The sequence below is a fragment of the Leguminivora glycinivorella genome, chromosome 3, assembly GCF_023078275.1.
Source record: "Leguminivora glycinivorella isolate SPB_JAAS2020 chromosome 3, LegGlyc_1.1, whole genome shotgun sequence".
NCBI lineage: Eukaryota > Metazoa > Arthropoda > Insecta > Lepidoptera > Tortricidae > Leguminivora > Leguminivora glycinivorella.
The window spans coordinates 1,470,786-1,484,514 of NC_062973.1; the positions used below are offsets into that span (position 1 = coordinate 1,470,786).

The following is a 13,729-nucleotide window of genomic DNA, read 5'->3' on the forward strand; positions in this document are numbered from 1 at the left end:
TAGAGATGGGCCGAATATGGTCTTTTCCGAATACGAATATTCGGCCGAACATTCGGTTCAGCTCTTACCAAACCGAACATTCGGCCGAATATTCGGTTACGTTACGCCATATTTTTTAAGGGAATTCATGAAAACTATTAAATGATTGATAATCGTTACTACAACTATGTTTTTATGATTTAGTGGATAACTAAAACTTAGTTAAAACAACTCTTTCTTCTCAACTCTTGAACTACGGTTTTTTACTTTTTTTTAAACAATTGTATTTATATTTTGACGCATATGTTTCTCTTTTTTTAGCAGTTCCTTAAAAAGCTACTAAAAAAGGAGCTTATTATGCACTGGAATACGTAAGATCTTCATTAGTTATTTACTTTGTTTATTCGGTAAATATTCGGCAATGCAACCGAATAATTCGGCCGAATACGAAAAATTAAAATCTTGCCGAATATGCCGAATATTTACCGAATATTCGGCCCATCTCTAATCTGAACCGAATGTTCGGCCGAATATTCGTATTCGGCAAAGTCCATATTCGGCCCATCTCTAGTCTTGACAATATATAGAGGCTGTGCGAGCTATAGCTGCTCCGATATTGTTGATAGCGGCTATGCGTATGAAGGAAACCTGCGGACCATTTTCTAATGGAAAGCCACACGTGTTGATTATTAACATAATTCCAATATATATTCCAAACTGTCATTGCAGACTAAAAAGCATTTATTTTAGAGTTTTGTAGTATCCTATAGGTACTTAGTTTTCTTGTAAAGTTTTGTATTCGCGTTTATATAAATATGTGTTATTATTGTGAAATAAATCACTAAAACATCTATATTTTTATTACCATCCATAGCCACCTACCATATATTCTGATTATATTAACTCCAGTACCCAAAGGTTGTCTGGAAGAGATCGCTCTTAAGTGATAAAGACCGTCTGGGGCCCATTTCTCGAACGATATTAGACTAATATTATTAGTCCACGTACCGTCAAATCGTATGGGTTGCCATGACAACACACTAATATTATTAGACTAATAACTTTCGAGAAATGGGCCCCTGTTGTTACCTCTGTTTAATTTGTTTTTCTACTCCCGAACTGTTATACGTCATTTACACGGTCGTGCATAGATCTTTAAAACCCTACATAAAGGTCTATTCCCCAAAGCCAGTGTCCGCCGGCTTTCCGCGCATGCGCGCAGTATCGAAAAAACTGAAAACGCATTGTTTGGCTCTGTAACCATGGCAACGCCTTATAACGACACTGCGCGAGTGCGCAGAAAGGCTTTGGGCAGCTGAGCTGACAGTGCAAACCTTTGCGTCAAAATACAGGAAGCGGTGTGAATTTCACGAAAGTTATTCAAGAAAACTATTAAAAACTAAGTGCATGGTCGTAGAAAAAGTATTGTATGCAACGGTGTTTAACTGGGTCAAAAAATACTCGTGTCGTCTCAATAACAATTTTCGGCTTCGCCTCAAATTGTTACCCACGCCACTCGTCTTTTTTGACCTCCTTTAAACGCCTGTTGCATAAAATACTATTTTGTTTCTTGTGCATTACTTGTAAACTATGTGAGGTGTGCAATAAAGAGTATTGTACATTACATTACTAAATATAAATACCTATTTGAACTGATTGAAGGAAATTTTAAAATTTTATTTGTTATAAACATATGACCCGCTTGATGTAAGCCGTCTCCGTAGCATATGGACTCCTTCTAGACCAGAGGTGCTATTACGCCTATTACATCTGAGCCAATTTAGTTTAATTTACTAATATAAAACGGAGAATATAGAGTACGAAGTTTTCACAATCTGAAAATAGGAAAAATAAAACATAAGCCATGACAATTTATTGTAGAGATGGGCCGAATATTCGGTAAATATTCGGTATTCGGCATATTCTGCAAGTTTTTAATTGTTCGTATTTGGCCGAATTATTCGGTTGCATTGCCGAATATTTACCGAATAAACAAAGTAAATAATTAATGAAGATCTTACGTATTCCATTGGATAATAAGCTCCTATTACAGTAGTTTTTTAAGGAACTGCTAAAAAAAGAGAAGCCTATGCGTCGAAATATAAATTTATAATTGTTTTTAATAAAGTTAAAAACACCTTAATTAATTAATTAAAAATCAGAGTTGTTTTAACTAAATTTTAGTTATCCACTAAATCATAAAAACATAGTTGTAGTATTAAGTAACTTATGTAACGATTATCAATCATTTAATAGTTTTAATCGATCCCCTTAAAAAATATGGTGTAACCGAATATTCGGCCGAATGTTCGGTTCGGTAAGAGCTGAACCGAATGTTCGGCCGAATATTCGTATTCGGCAAAGTCCATATTCGGCCCATCTCTAATTTATTGTATAGGATTGACAATCCTCATACTAAGAATCGTACCTCATTTTTTTAGCGCCACCTATTAAATACCATCATAACTACACTGATGATGCCTACAAATTTATTTTTTCAAAATGTGTTAATAACGTGATATCATGATATTAAAATAAATAAATATGTCATTTGTTCTCATAAAAAATTTAAAACATGCAAACATATCTGGGGAAAATATGATTTTTGTCAATTCCAGGCTGCAAAACAGCGCCATCTAGTTTTATTCCTAAAAGGCCTATACATTTCAGGGGTACACTTTTTTGTATGGGTTTTGTCAATCTCGGTATATATCGTCCTTGATATAAGGTATATTGGGGTACAGTCAGCAGCAGAAGTTGCGTAGCGGGCAAGGTGTTGATGAAAATGAACTTGACACGATCTTATTTTTAAGACAAGAGCGTGTTAGGATCATTGTGAACACCTTGCCCGCTACGCAACTTCTGCTGCTGACTGTACAAACATTCTTATGGAAAACTCACAATTTTAGATATAAAACTTACCGATAAATACGATTGATAAGAGAGTCCATGAATCCACAGCACTTGATGATGACGGGTTTCTAAAACAACGATTTATTTATCCAATAAAAAAACTAGCGTCATTATATAAAACTGAAATAAATATCTAAAGAAAAGCTCGCACTCAAAAAAAAAAGGTGACCAACCACAAGTCCACCGGCGGTCGGGCCGGGAATCGAACCCGGGACTTCAACTTACTCGGATCCCAAGTTCGTGTAGCTTGGCCAGCGACCGTTGGACCTAATTTGACTCCATAAGAAAAGCCTACAAAATGGGGGCAGCACCAGTCGTGCACCTTGCTAATACATACATACTATTAGGTATTCATGCTCTACACCGTGTTTCCTGTATCACTCAAAACCCTCAGACACCCCAACTGATTTTTATTTTTTAAACGTACGTATCTAGAGTATTAATTTTTTGATCTGATGTTTATTTATTTTTTGAATTTTTAATTTTTATACAGCTCTACTCGACTTTTAACTCTACACTCTAAATTGCTACCTACCATCATAAACCTTAAAACTATTTATTTGTGTACGTCACTGCAACGACATAAGGTTTACCAATAGACAGCTATGTCACTGTAAAGAACTTTGTCACAGTAAACTTCAAATTGGACAGGTAATCGCAGTTAGCAAATTTAGACCCAACATTTAAAATGACAAGGTTGAAATTAGGTACAAGTTCAATTTGTTATGACATAAGAAACATTAAAATTAAACTGACAAACAACGTCAAACTCGTAGCGGAAAAAAAGAATCCTCCAAGTAACCAGCCATTATTAATACCCCTAAATACTGAAAAAGGTATACAACCTCTAGCAATGCGATATGCACAATGTTGTATTAAGAATTTGTAGAATGGGCATGTAAAAAATAACTAATAATACAATATATATAATACATTATTTTTTAATATTACCCTCATCAAGATATAGCTCAATTAATTCTACTCTCGATTCTGAACAAACGGTTTTCAGGTTTTTAGTGTTAAGTGAAACACGGTGTATATTGTATTTGCTATCCATACTAAGTAATATCATAAATGGGAAAGTTTGTGTGTGAAACGGAGCGACGAATTGACTGGAGATAATTGAAGGGACGGAGTGACATAGACTACTTCTTTTTGTCTCTTTCTAAGCCCCCACTTCCGTAAAATATAGGGGTGAAAGTTTGTATGGAGCATTACACAATCTTTGAATTTACCGCGAGCGAAGCCGCGGGCAAAAGCTAGTACCTAAATAATATAACTGAGACTAAAATACCTACTGTAACAGTTGTTGTAATACCCCTTGTACAGTTGTTTGTTATCCCATGAATAAATAAAAAAATAAAAATAAAGAAAAATCAAAATGCTACCTGACTTTGGGCTATAGCAATCAACACCAGTCTTCGAATTCGGTATGAAGACATATTCGTGCAATTCTGCCATCCTGACAGAAATATCGCCGTCGGTAAATTTCCTGCCTGTGAACAAAAACTTGTCATTTTATAAATAAATAAATAATATAAATATTGGACACCATACACAGATCAACCTTAGCCCCAAACTAACCAAAGCTTGTACGATATACCAAAGACATAAGTATGTAAATCCGTAAAGACAGATAAAGTCTAAGAAAAAAAAACGTACCTCAAAACCATACAGAAAAAAAAATTAAAAATATTTTATTAACCAAGAGAATTTGTTTAAAATACAGTATGCAATTAATAAAAAAAAAAGGTACGGTGGCCTAGATGACGTTACACCTTGGGGGACGCTCGGCTAGATGGCACTAATATTAATGTTTGGCATTCTAACACATATCAAGCTAAGAATATGGGCCAAATTGTCAAAACTGAGGTTTAAAAATTTTAAGCCTGATGGCAGTCTATGGCACTGTGATTACCTTACACATTCTACTTTGACAGTAACTCTCTATAATACTCAATCCTCTTTGTACAGATACTTAGTCCATTTTTACTAGGTAGTTGTAAACCTATAGACCTAGGAGTGTCACGGAACAATGTCTTCGTGCGGCAAATGGCCATTTTCCCGGTATGGCTCCTAACCTACAACCAGGCAAGGCATGTAGTTACCTCAACCGTAATGTCTCCAGCATTCCACATGATGACTCCAGTGCTGAACATCATGCTGACAAATGTAGCCGCTGTAGCCAGCAGGTGGGTTAGAGTTCGGTCGGTATTCTGAAATATGTTTAATTATCATTTCTCCCTTTTTTGTAACCTCCCCAAGGCCCGCCATTTTATCCAAGATTAAATTTTGATATAACCTAACCACAGAATCAAAATTTTGAAAAAAACCCCGATCGCAACATAGTAGACCGATTTTCGTTCACTTCCCACCAACTTCCCACTAATTCAGCTTTCAAACAAAAAAAACTAAATCTAAATCGGTTCACCCGTTTGGGAGCTACGAATGCTACGATGCCACACACACAGACAGAAAGATACGTCAAACTTATAACACCCCGTCGTTTTAAAATGAAAATGAAAACAATAAACGACTAAATAAGAAGATTAACCCCCTTATTCATAAACGTTCATTAAAGTTATCAAGCCGATGAAGTTCGTTTGTCCTTGTCTGAAGTATTGGTGCGATAGAAAGGGACAAACAAAGTTTATCAGCTTGATAACTTTAGTGAACGTTTATGAATAAGGCGGTAAATGTACAAATGCTGTAACTAACCGACAATGTACACATTATAGACGTTAAGCGCGCACGCAACGGGCCGAGGGCGAGCGGCGCGGAGTCTAGCCGCCGCGAACACTCATGCCTGATGACGGGTCTCCATACGACTCAAAATATGTCGCCAGTTACGACATCTTAACGGGAGTACACTCGAGGACTTTAATTGTTGAGCCATAGAGGCCACAATAAATTTGTTATTTCATAGTTAATCTATTGTATCCAGTAAATATAAAAACAAGTGGATCAACAATCAAAATTAAAGTCCGTGACCGTACATCCGTATATTTAGGCACTCAGACCACTCAGTTGCTTTTGGTAGCTGTAGTTACCAGCTGTCACCTTTATTTTACTTGATAATAGAGTCCATTAAAAATTTTAGAGCAATTTGAAAGTACAAATTATTCCAAATCAAATCAAATTATTCCTTTCTTCCCGTGGGTGTCGTAGAAGTCGACTGTGGGATATCGGTTAATTTGTGGCGTAGGCGAGGCGCGAGGCTGGCAACCTGTCACTGCAATGTCACAATTTAGATTTCTTTCAACCCCTTCTTGTCAAGAGTAGCACTGAAACATAGTAGTTCATGTGCTCTGCCTACCCCTTCATGGGATACAGGCGTGATGCGTGATTACAATTTGTTTGTATGCACTTATGTACCTACAACTTATTTGTTGACTTTTGTGAAGTTGTTGAGGACAGACTATGGTATGGGCATGTGATGCGAAGGGATGAAAGTCATGTGACGAGAAAGGCATTGCGAATGAGTGTGGAAGGAAGTAACGGGAGAGGAAAACCGAGGAAAAGGTGGATGGATTGTGTGAGAGATGAAGCGAAAGCAAGTGACTGATGAGATGACGGATGATAGGGAGGTATGGAAGCGGAAGACATGCTGCGCCGACCCCAAATGAATGAGATAAGGGCAGGCGAATGATAATGAGGACAGAGTATGGTTCCTACCTTAAACTGTGACATGAGGAGCACAAGCACCCCGATATTGACGATGATGTGTCCGCTGAATACGTATCCGCAAGTTCGCTGCACTTGCTGTGCGCACCTGCAAATACAATACAATTAGACGACTGATTTCGATTTCAAAATTCGTTCAAAATTTTGCATGTTATGTTATGATGCGACTTCGATTCGATATCGTTTTTCGGTGAAGGAAAACGTGAGGAAACCGGACTAATTCCAATAAGGTCTAGTTTACCCTTCGGGTTGCAAGGTCAGATGGCAGTCTCTTTCGTAAAAACTAAAAATTAGTTGTCAAAGCGGACTCCGGGCAATGAGCCGTGTCAAATTCCGGGATAACGCAAGGAGGATGATGAATGTGCGAGTGTGTGGAGAATGATGCGACTTTGATACGGCCCGGGTAACATTTCACTGAACATAGAAAATGCGGATTGTTTTTCGAAATGTACCATTTTGAAAAACAGTTTGGGACAGGGAACAGTTTGGGACGTTTTACTAATATGACAGAGATATAGGTACGAGTAGGTTGATCAATATGCATCTTTATTTATCTAGACACTTTATAAAAAAAATATCAGAAGCGGGTTTAAACTAAGTACCTTTTTCGTAAGTATATTTTTCGACTTACCAAATAGTGGTAGAATGCAACTTAATCCCAAGCTTCAAGGCCCTCTCAAACTTCACCTTTTCTCCCCCTGACTGATCCTCTCCTCAAATACTCCGGCTATACTCCTGAATGACACCTGCAGGTTGCATGATGACGAGGCAAACATGGGGTTTTGTGACGGGACTTTTTGTGATCGGAATAATTTGAAACGTTTGAAATCCGCCAACAGGCGGGCGTGAACTGGATACAGATGGCAATGGACCGACTGGCGTGCAGGAATGGAGAGCAGATCTGTGTCCTAAAACAGGCGCTTTAAAGGCTGCTACAGATAGATAGATACCTGCAAAGTATATTTTTCGAGTCCTTACCAAATGGTTGTAGAATGCAACCTAATCCCAAGCTTCAAGGCCCTCTCAAACTTCACCTTTTCTCCCCTGACTGATCCTCTCCTCAAATATCCCGGCTATACTCCTGAAGTACACCTGCAGGTTGATGGCTGAGCGAGATGGTCACTGTCAGGACCAGGAGATAGACCGTGGGACATTTTGAAAATCATGATGACGAGGCAAACATGGAGTTTTGTGACGGGACTTTTTGTGATCGGAATAATTTGAAACGTTTGAAATCCGCCAACAGGCTGGCGTGAACTGAATACAGATGGCAATGGACCGACTGGCGTGCAGGAATGGAGAGCAAGGCTGTGTCGTAAAACGGACGCTTTAAAGGCTGCTATTGGCTGCTATAGATAGATAGATACCTATGCAAAGTATATTTTTCGAGTCCTTACCAAATGGTTGTAGAATGCAACTTAATCCCAAGCTTCAGAGCCCTCTCAAATTTTTCCTCTTTCTCCCTCTGACTGATCGTCTCCTCAAATATCCCGGCTATACTCCTGAAGTACACCTGCAGGTTGGTGTACTGATGGCTGAGCGAGATGGTTACAGTCAGGACTAGGAGGTAGGCCATGGTGACGCGCAGCATCCAGAGCCACCAGGTGATGTAGATGATGACGCGGCCGACGCCGGCGAGGAGTGAGCGGTCGTGGACCTCGGGCCAGATTGTGATCATTGTTACGAAGTTTCCACCTGCAGCATTAACCTGTGTGAGTCACTCTAAACTCCCAACACAATGGGGAAAAAACCCTATGAATGTCGTGGCCTAACAAGATATCCAGTCGCTGCGAACGATACGCAACTCTTTCACTTTCGTATTAGTTAGTGCGATGCCGACTATTGCGTACAAAATTTAATTTAATAATTTGAGATGGCTTTATATCATTAATGATAGGTACTTACATATACTTATTCTTTAATGATCTACCCATCCCATGAAGATTTTACGATACGGTGGCCTCATGGATACAGCAATCAAAACTCAATAAGTAAATAAGCATCATAACTACAACTTCTTCTTCGTCGTCTTTTCTGGGACTTTCTCCATTATTCTTGTAATAAATATTTTGAACTAAAAGTCACTTTCATGCTGGGAAATAAATAAATACCTAGTTGTGTATTTCCTTACCTGAGAATAATACCTGAGCTAATCCTTCTACACCGTAAAATACAAGCGCGTTAAAGCACAGCATCACAAGCGCAAAAGTATAGATTCTGGTGCGTTTCAGCATCAGTCTCTCCGTCGCCTCATCGTTGAAATCCTTCTTCAAATAAACCCCTAACGCAAACAATATTTCTGTCACAGTCTTCTTATGGTAGCTCAGAGTGAGTGTGAAAGAGTAGAGGACCATGTGCGAAAACGTCATAAGAACGCGGTCAGATTTCTGCTTCTCCGTCAAATTGTTTTGAGTGAAGAATGACCCAAACTCCGCTGCCATGAAGAGAATGAGCGCTACATTTACTACTTTCGATACATTTTTATACGTTTTCACGACTGTCTCTGCTATACCGTTATCGTCTACCCAGAAGTTCATGCTGCTGCAAATAAAGATAACTTTATCCAGCTTGTGGAAAAACTGTGTAGTTTTATTTCTTTTATAACTTCGGAAATCCATTTCTTCTGACGGTAAGTCGTAAATTGCCGGTTTGGTTGGTATTTGCGTGATAATTAAACGTTCGTTTTAATTCTAGGGATTATTGCTTTAATTGCTCAATTGAATTAGAATTAGTGAGATTTCAGCGGCAAGGGTTATGATGACATAATAGTCATAATAACTGTAATAACTAATAATTGCTGTCAGGTGGTAGGTTCCACGATCGCAAGTGTACCTAATGATGATACCCGTCATCGGTGACTGGTCATTATTAAGGGGACTAATTGACGACGCAAAGTAAACGTTACTTAACCGGGTGGAAGAGGCAAATTGTGTATAATTGCGAAAGCTGATTGCCACTTTATAAAAGCAGGTACGTTTTAGGAAAAAACGTAATAAGTATAAGACTCAGAACTTGGTTGGAATGCCAAATTCAGCCCTTTCCCTTAAGCGAATATTTTTTGTAGGTACCTACAGTCACCGACAAAAACAAGTGATTATTGCTGTGCCTTGTCGCTTTTTAATAAATTGACAACCTCGTATGACATTTCAAACAAGATGTTAATGTCACAAGGTACAGAAATCGTCATTTACTTATACCGGTGACTGTACCTAATATTCACCTAGTTATTTATGATATCCGTTAAAAAAAAACGTTTTCCATTAGTGCCTACGTACATATTTATTATTTCATTAGTCCCGTTACAGATAATATGCTACTTTTAAAACGTATTAAATTAACATAAAATAATTGAATTTGTAGATAGTTCATATTGTGCATTATTTTAAGTTGTTACTAGTGCCAGAATTTGAACGACCCCAGTAGTTGAACGGTTGCGTTTTAAGACAATTTCTAATATATTACTGAAAACAGAGAGTAAGATGACTTTACAATCTGAAAAAAAAAAAAAAACAACAATTACGTGTGAAATGTTTTGGCAAAAAACTAGACTGGAAAAAAATGCTTGTTATTACCGTAACGTAAGATTCATATGATAATTCGATGAATCCAAGCCCTTTTATCAAAACTCGTTTCTGAAATCAAAATAAGTAAGCAGATTTAAAAATTTGCTATTATATCACTGAAATGAGCTAATGTATAAACATGTTTATTTATCATATTTATGTATGTTAATAAATGGCATTTATTTATTTATTAGTAAAAATATGTTATGCAAGTTGAACATGTTAAACTTGTAAATGTGTGTATGTCTGTGTGTCTGTCGGTCTGTCAGTGTTTGTGTCTGTCTATGGCATCAATCGTAGCTCCCGAACGGATGAACCGATTCAGATTGTTTTTTTTGTTTGAAAGCTGAATTAGTCTGGAGTGTTCTTAGCCATGTTTTTAGTTACCTGTGCTTGCGCAATGGCGATGGTGACTAGTTTGCGCACGCGCACCGATGACTGTTTCGTGCAGTTGTGCCAGCCCGAATGGAACATGGCTGCTGGCAGGCGAGACGCCTGTGATAATATCAACAAAATGTTATTTTCTGAATTTACATTACTTCAATACCTAGGCAATACTTTACCAGCTCTTATCGATCATTATTGTTAAATTTTATTGTATCTATTTACTAATTTATTATTTTACGATCATCTTAAAAACGCTAATAAACTATTTACATAATTTTGTCCTAATTGTCCTATGGCTAAGAGACTAAGAACATTTACTTTAGGACTTCATTTCTTAGGGTTCCTAAGAGGGCAAAATACCAAATGCACTGCAGTGTAAATTATGCACCTGTTTCTCTTTTCTGGTTGTCATCGTTCGTCAAATACCTAGTGTAAATATATCCAATACCTAATTATTTATTTCTATTTCTTGTCGCATCATCATTTTTTTTTATATACTACGTCGGTGGCAAACAAGCATACGGCCCGCCTGATGTAAAGCGGTCACCGTAACCTATGGACGCCTGCAACTCAAACAGTGTCACATGCGCGTTGCCACCCCATTAAAAAGTTGTACATTCCCTTTTGCTGTGTTAAGTACACAGCAAAAAGGAGTGTACAAGTTCTAAGGAGGGTTCGGGTTGCATCATACCTCAATGGTGACATCTCCAGCGTTCCACAAGAAGACGCCAGTGCCGACCAGGACCGACAACGCCATGAATACGATCGGCATCACTGCGAACAGCGTCCGCTCTGTAAACTACAGCAGAGAGAATAGGTAATAGTTATTTGTTATACATACAAGGGGGCAAGTTATATTTTAACGCCGAGTGTGGAATTGAAAAACGAGCAAGTGAAAGGATTCTTTAGTTGAACCACGAGCGAAGCGAGTGGTTCGAGAATAGAATCCTGAACTTGCGAGTTTTTCAACACACGAGAATTAAAATAAATTTGCACCCGAGTGTAACACAAAACTTTTCCCGGGCCCTCACTATAGCGAGGAAACTACAACGCAAAAAATGCGTTTATCACTGCTTCCAGTAAGTTCCACAGGTGGTAAATCATCTCTATTACTAGATTCACCTACTTTTATCAATTTTAAAGCAGTTAATTTGACTTTAAAGGTCAAATCACTTTACTCACTAGTGGATAAAATGCGTTTTTACCCGCTGCTATTAAAGGACAAAACACGTGTTTCCGAGCTAGTGAGGGGAAAATAAAAATAACGAGACAAGTACTTATTAGTATACCTACATTTTCTTATATCAGATATAAGAAAATGTAGGTATACTAATAATACTTAGTATACCTACATTTTCTTATATCTGCAAAGTAAGAGCAAACGAACCATCATCTGGATCATGAGTAGAACAAGTACGCTGACATTGATGATGACTTGCCCGCTGAACGCCACGCCACCTGCTACTTGCGTTTGCCGTGTGCACCTGTATGACATATTCTTTATCATCTAGTCGCCGAGACGCCGAACTTTGCCAAAACTAATGCGATTTTGATATAAGTCAAAATGAAGATTTGAATTCCAAAGGAATATAACAGAGGTCTCTGAAAATTTTTGGTTTAACTAACTACAGAATGGAAAACCTAAAAACGTTAAATCTGTGGCATTCCAATTTGCAATACATGAACGTATGGTACTTAATAAATATGCCATACTCACCACAATGTCATAGAATGCATCTTAATCCCAACTTTAAAAGCATTTTCATATCTCCGCTCCTTCTCCTCCTGACTTCCGCTGCCTTCAAAAATATTCTCCAGATCTTCAAAATATTTGCACAGATTCTTAAACTGGTGAGCAATACCAATGGTGCTAGTAAGAATTATGAAATAGACTGAGATGACGCGGACCACGAAGATCCACCAGACGATGTAGTGGACTATACGAGCGGCTCCGGCGATAAGACTGCGGTCTTCTACGTCTGGCCAAACAGGGATTACGGTGGTGAAAGTCGCGTCTGGAAATGTGAAAGTCAATTTTATTTTTTAATAAGTACTCACTGTACTCACTGTTTTCAGCTGTACTCGAAAATCGGACGAATAAGAAATATGCATTTTGAATAAAAAAACTACCGTGAGACGCTGACATATTAAACATGTACAATAGGGTAACTCACGTAAAATTTATTATTTTTACTATTTGGTTTATGTATATTTATTATGTAACTTCTTATGTAGGTAAGTAACTAAGTAAAGTTTTAGGTATATTACCGCCCACAATATCTCTGCTTTGCCTAAAGGTTGACTGGTAGAGAATGCTGTCTGGCATTAAGTCCGCCTTTTGTACTATAAGTTTTTCTTTCTTTGTGTACAATAAAGATTAAATAAATAAATAAATTTTCCCGTAAATTTTGTCTGCGTCGGGATACCATCTGCATATATCGCGCGTGCTCAATGAAAATGCTCCTCGTTACGGAGCGAAACATGTCGAGCGACCTTCGACAATTTTACGTGAGTTACCCGATTGTAGATGTTTAATAGAAATATGCATCATTAATATGTTCTAAACAAAATGTACTCACTTGTAGTAAGCGCCTGAACCCCACTCCCAATCCCGAAAGAAAACAACGTTGAACTGCACACAAAAACCAGTGCTGATAGATACCGAAACGTTGTTCTAAGCATCATCTTCTCGATTGCCCCATCGTTACAAACCTCCTTCAACTTCACAGCTAGTATCATAACCAACTTCCTAGTTTCTCGCTTATAATAAACAACGCTGAGATAAACCGAATAGACAACGACATGAGAAAAGCCGAATAATAATCTATCATTAGTCTGCTTTTCCGATAAATTTTTCTGAGTCCAAAATGCGCCCCAGTCGGACACAATAAATACAGCTACAGTGCCTTCAAGGCCCCGTGATATGGCATTGTAGATTCTCATGCGCTTTGCCGGATAATTCAGGTCTTGGAACCAGAAGTTGGTACCACAGCTCAAGTATATGATTTTGCAGATGGTGTGGAAAAGGCCGAACGTGCGATTTTCTTGGTGATTTTTTATGGGTATCATGATATTAGAATTTTTGATTCGTGCCATCTTAGCGGCTAAAAAGTCTTAGTGCAAATAAACCATTTTGCGAAAATCTTGGAGTGTGAAAGGTAATTAAATAAGTGCCAACCGTATTTAATAATTCAAAATCGTGA

General features: G+C 38.0%; 2 protein-coding genes across 2 annotated transcripts; both read right to left on the minus strand.

The window, feature by feature from the left end:
- Nucleotides 1-1,577: 1,577 nt before the first annotated feature.
- On the minus strand, nucleotides 1,578-12,384 carry LOC125242706. The gene is made up of 8 exons (XM_048151604.1): nucleotides 12,244-12,384; nucleotides 11,914-12,010; nucleotides 11,218-11,325; nucleotides 10,527-10,634; nucleotides 5,001-5,108; nucleotides 4,281-4,388; nucleotides 2,902-2,960; nucleotides 1,578-1,814 (listed from the first exon to the last, which is right to left on the minus strand). The coding sequence occupies exons 1-8, from the start codon at nucleotides 12,261-12,263 to the stop codon at nucleotides 1,808-1,810; spliced, it is 615 nt and encodes a 204-aa protein (XP_048007561.1). The 5' UTR covers nucleotides 12,264-12,384; the 3' UTR covers nucleotides 1,578-1,807.
- Nucleotides 7,880-9,353, minus strand: LOC125242705. Its single transcript, XM_048151603.1, has 2 exons — nucleotides 8,708-9,353; nucleotides 7,880-8,271 (listed from the first exon to the last, which is right to left on the minus strand). Exons 1-2 carry the CDS (start codon nucleotides 9,192-9,194, stop codon nucleotides 7,970-7,972), a joined length of 789 nt encoding a protein of 262 aa, XP_048007560.1. The 5' UTR covers nucleotides 9,195-9,353; the 3' UTR covers nucleotides 7,880-7,969.
- Nucleotides 12,385-13,729: the final 1,345 nt, after the last annotated feature.

Excerpts from the sequence above, each read along its gene's own strand:
- LOC125242705 (XM_048151603.1), bottom strand. The coding sequence starts at position 9,194 with ATGGATTTCCGAAGTTATAAAAGAAATAAAACTACACAGTTTTTCCAC. Across the intron at positions 8,272-8,707 it reads AGCTCAGGTATTATTCTCAG|GTGGAAACTTCGTAACAATG; the intron begins GTAAGGAAATAC and ends TTAATGCTGCAG.
- LOC125242706 (XM_048151604.1), bottom strand. The coding sequence starts at position 12,263 with ATGCATTCTATGACATTGTG. Across the intron at positions 12,011-12,243 it reads ATGCATTCTATGACATTGTG|GTGCACACGGCAAACGCAAG; the intron begins GTGAGTATGGCA and ends TATGTCATACAG. Across the intron at positions 10,635-11,217 it reads CTGGAGATGTCACCATTGAG|GCGTCTCGCCTGCCAGCAGC; the intron begins GTATGATGCAAC and ends ATATTATCACAG.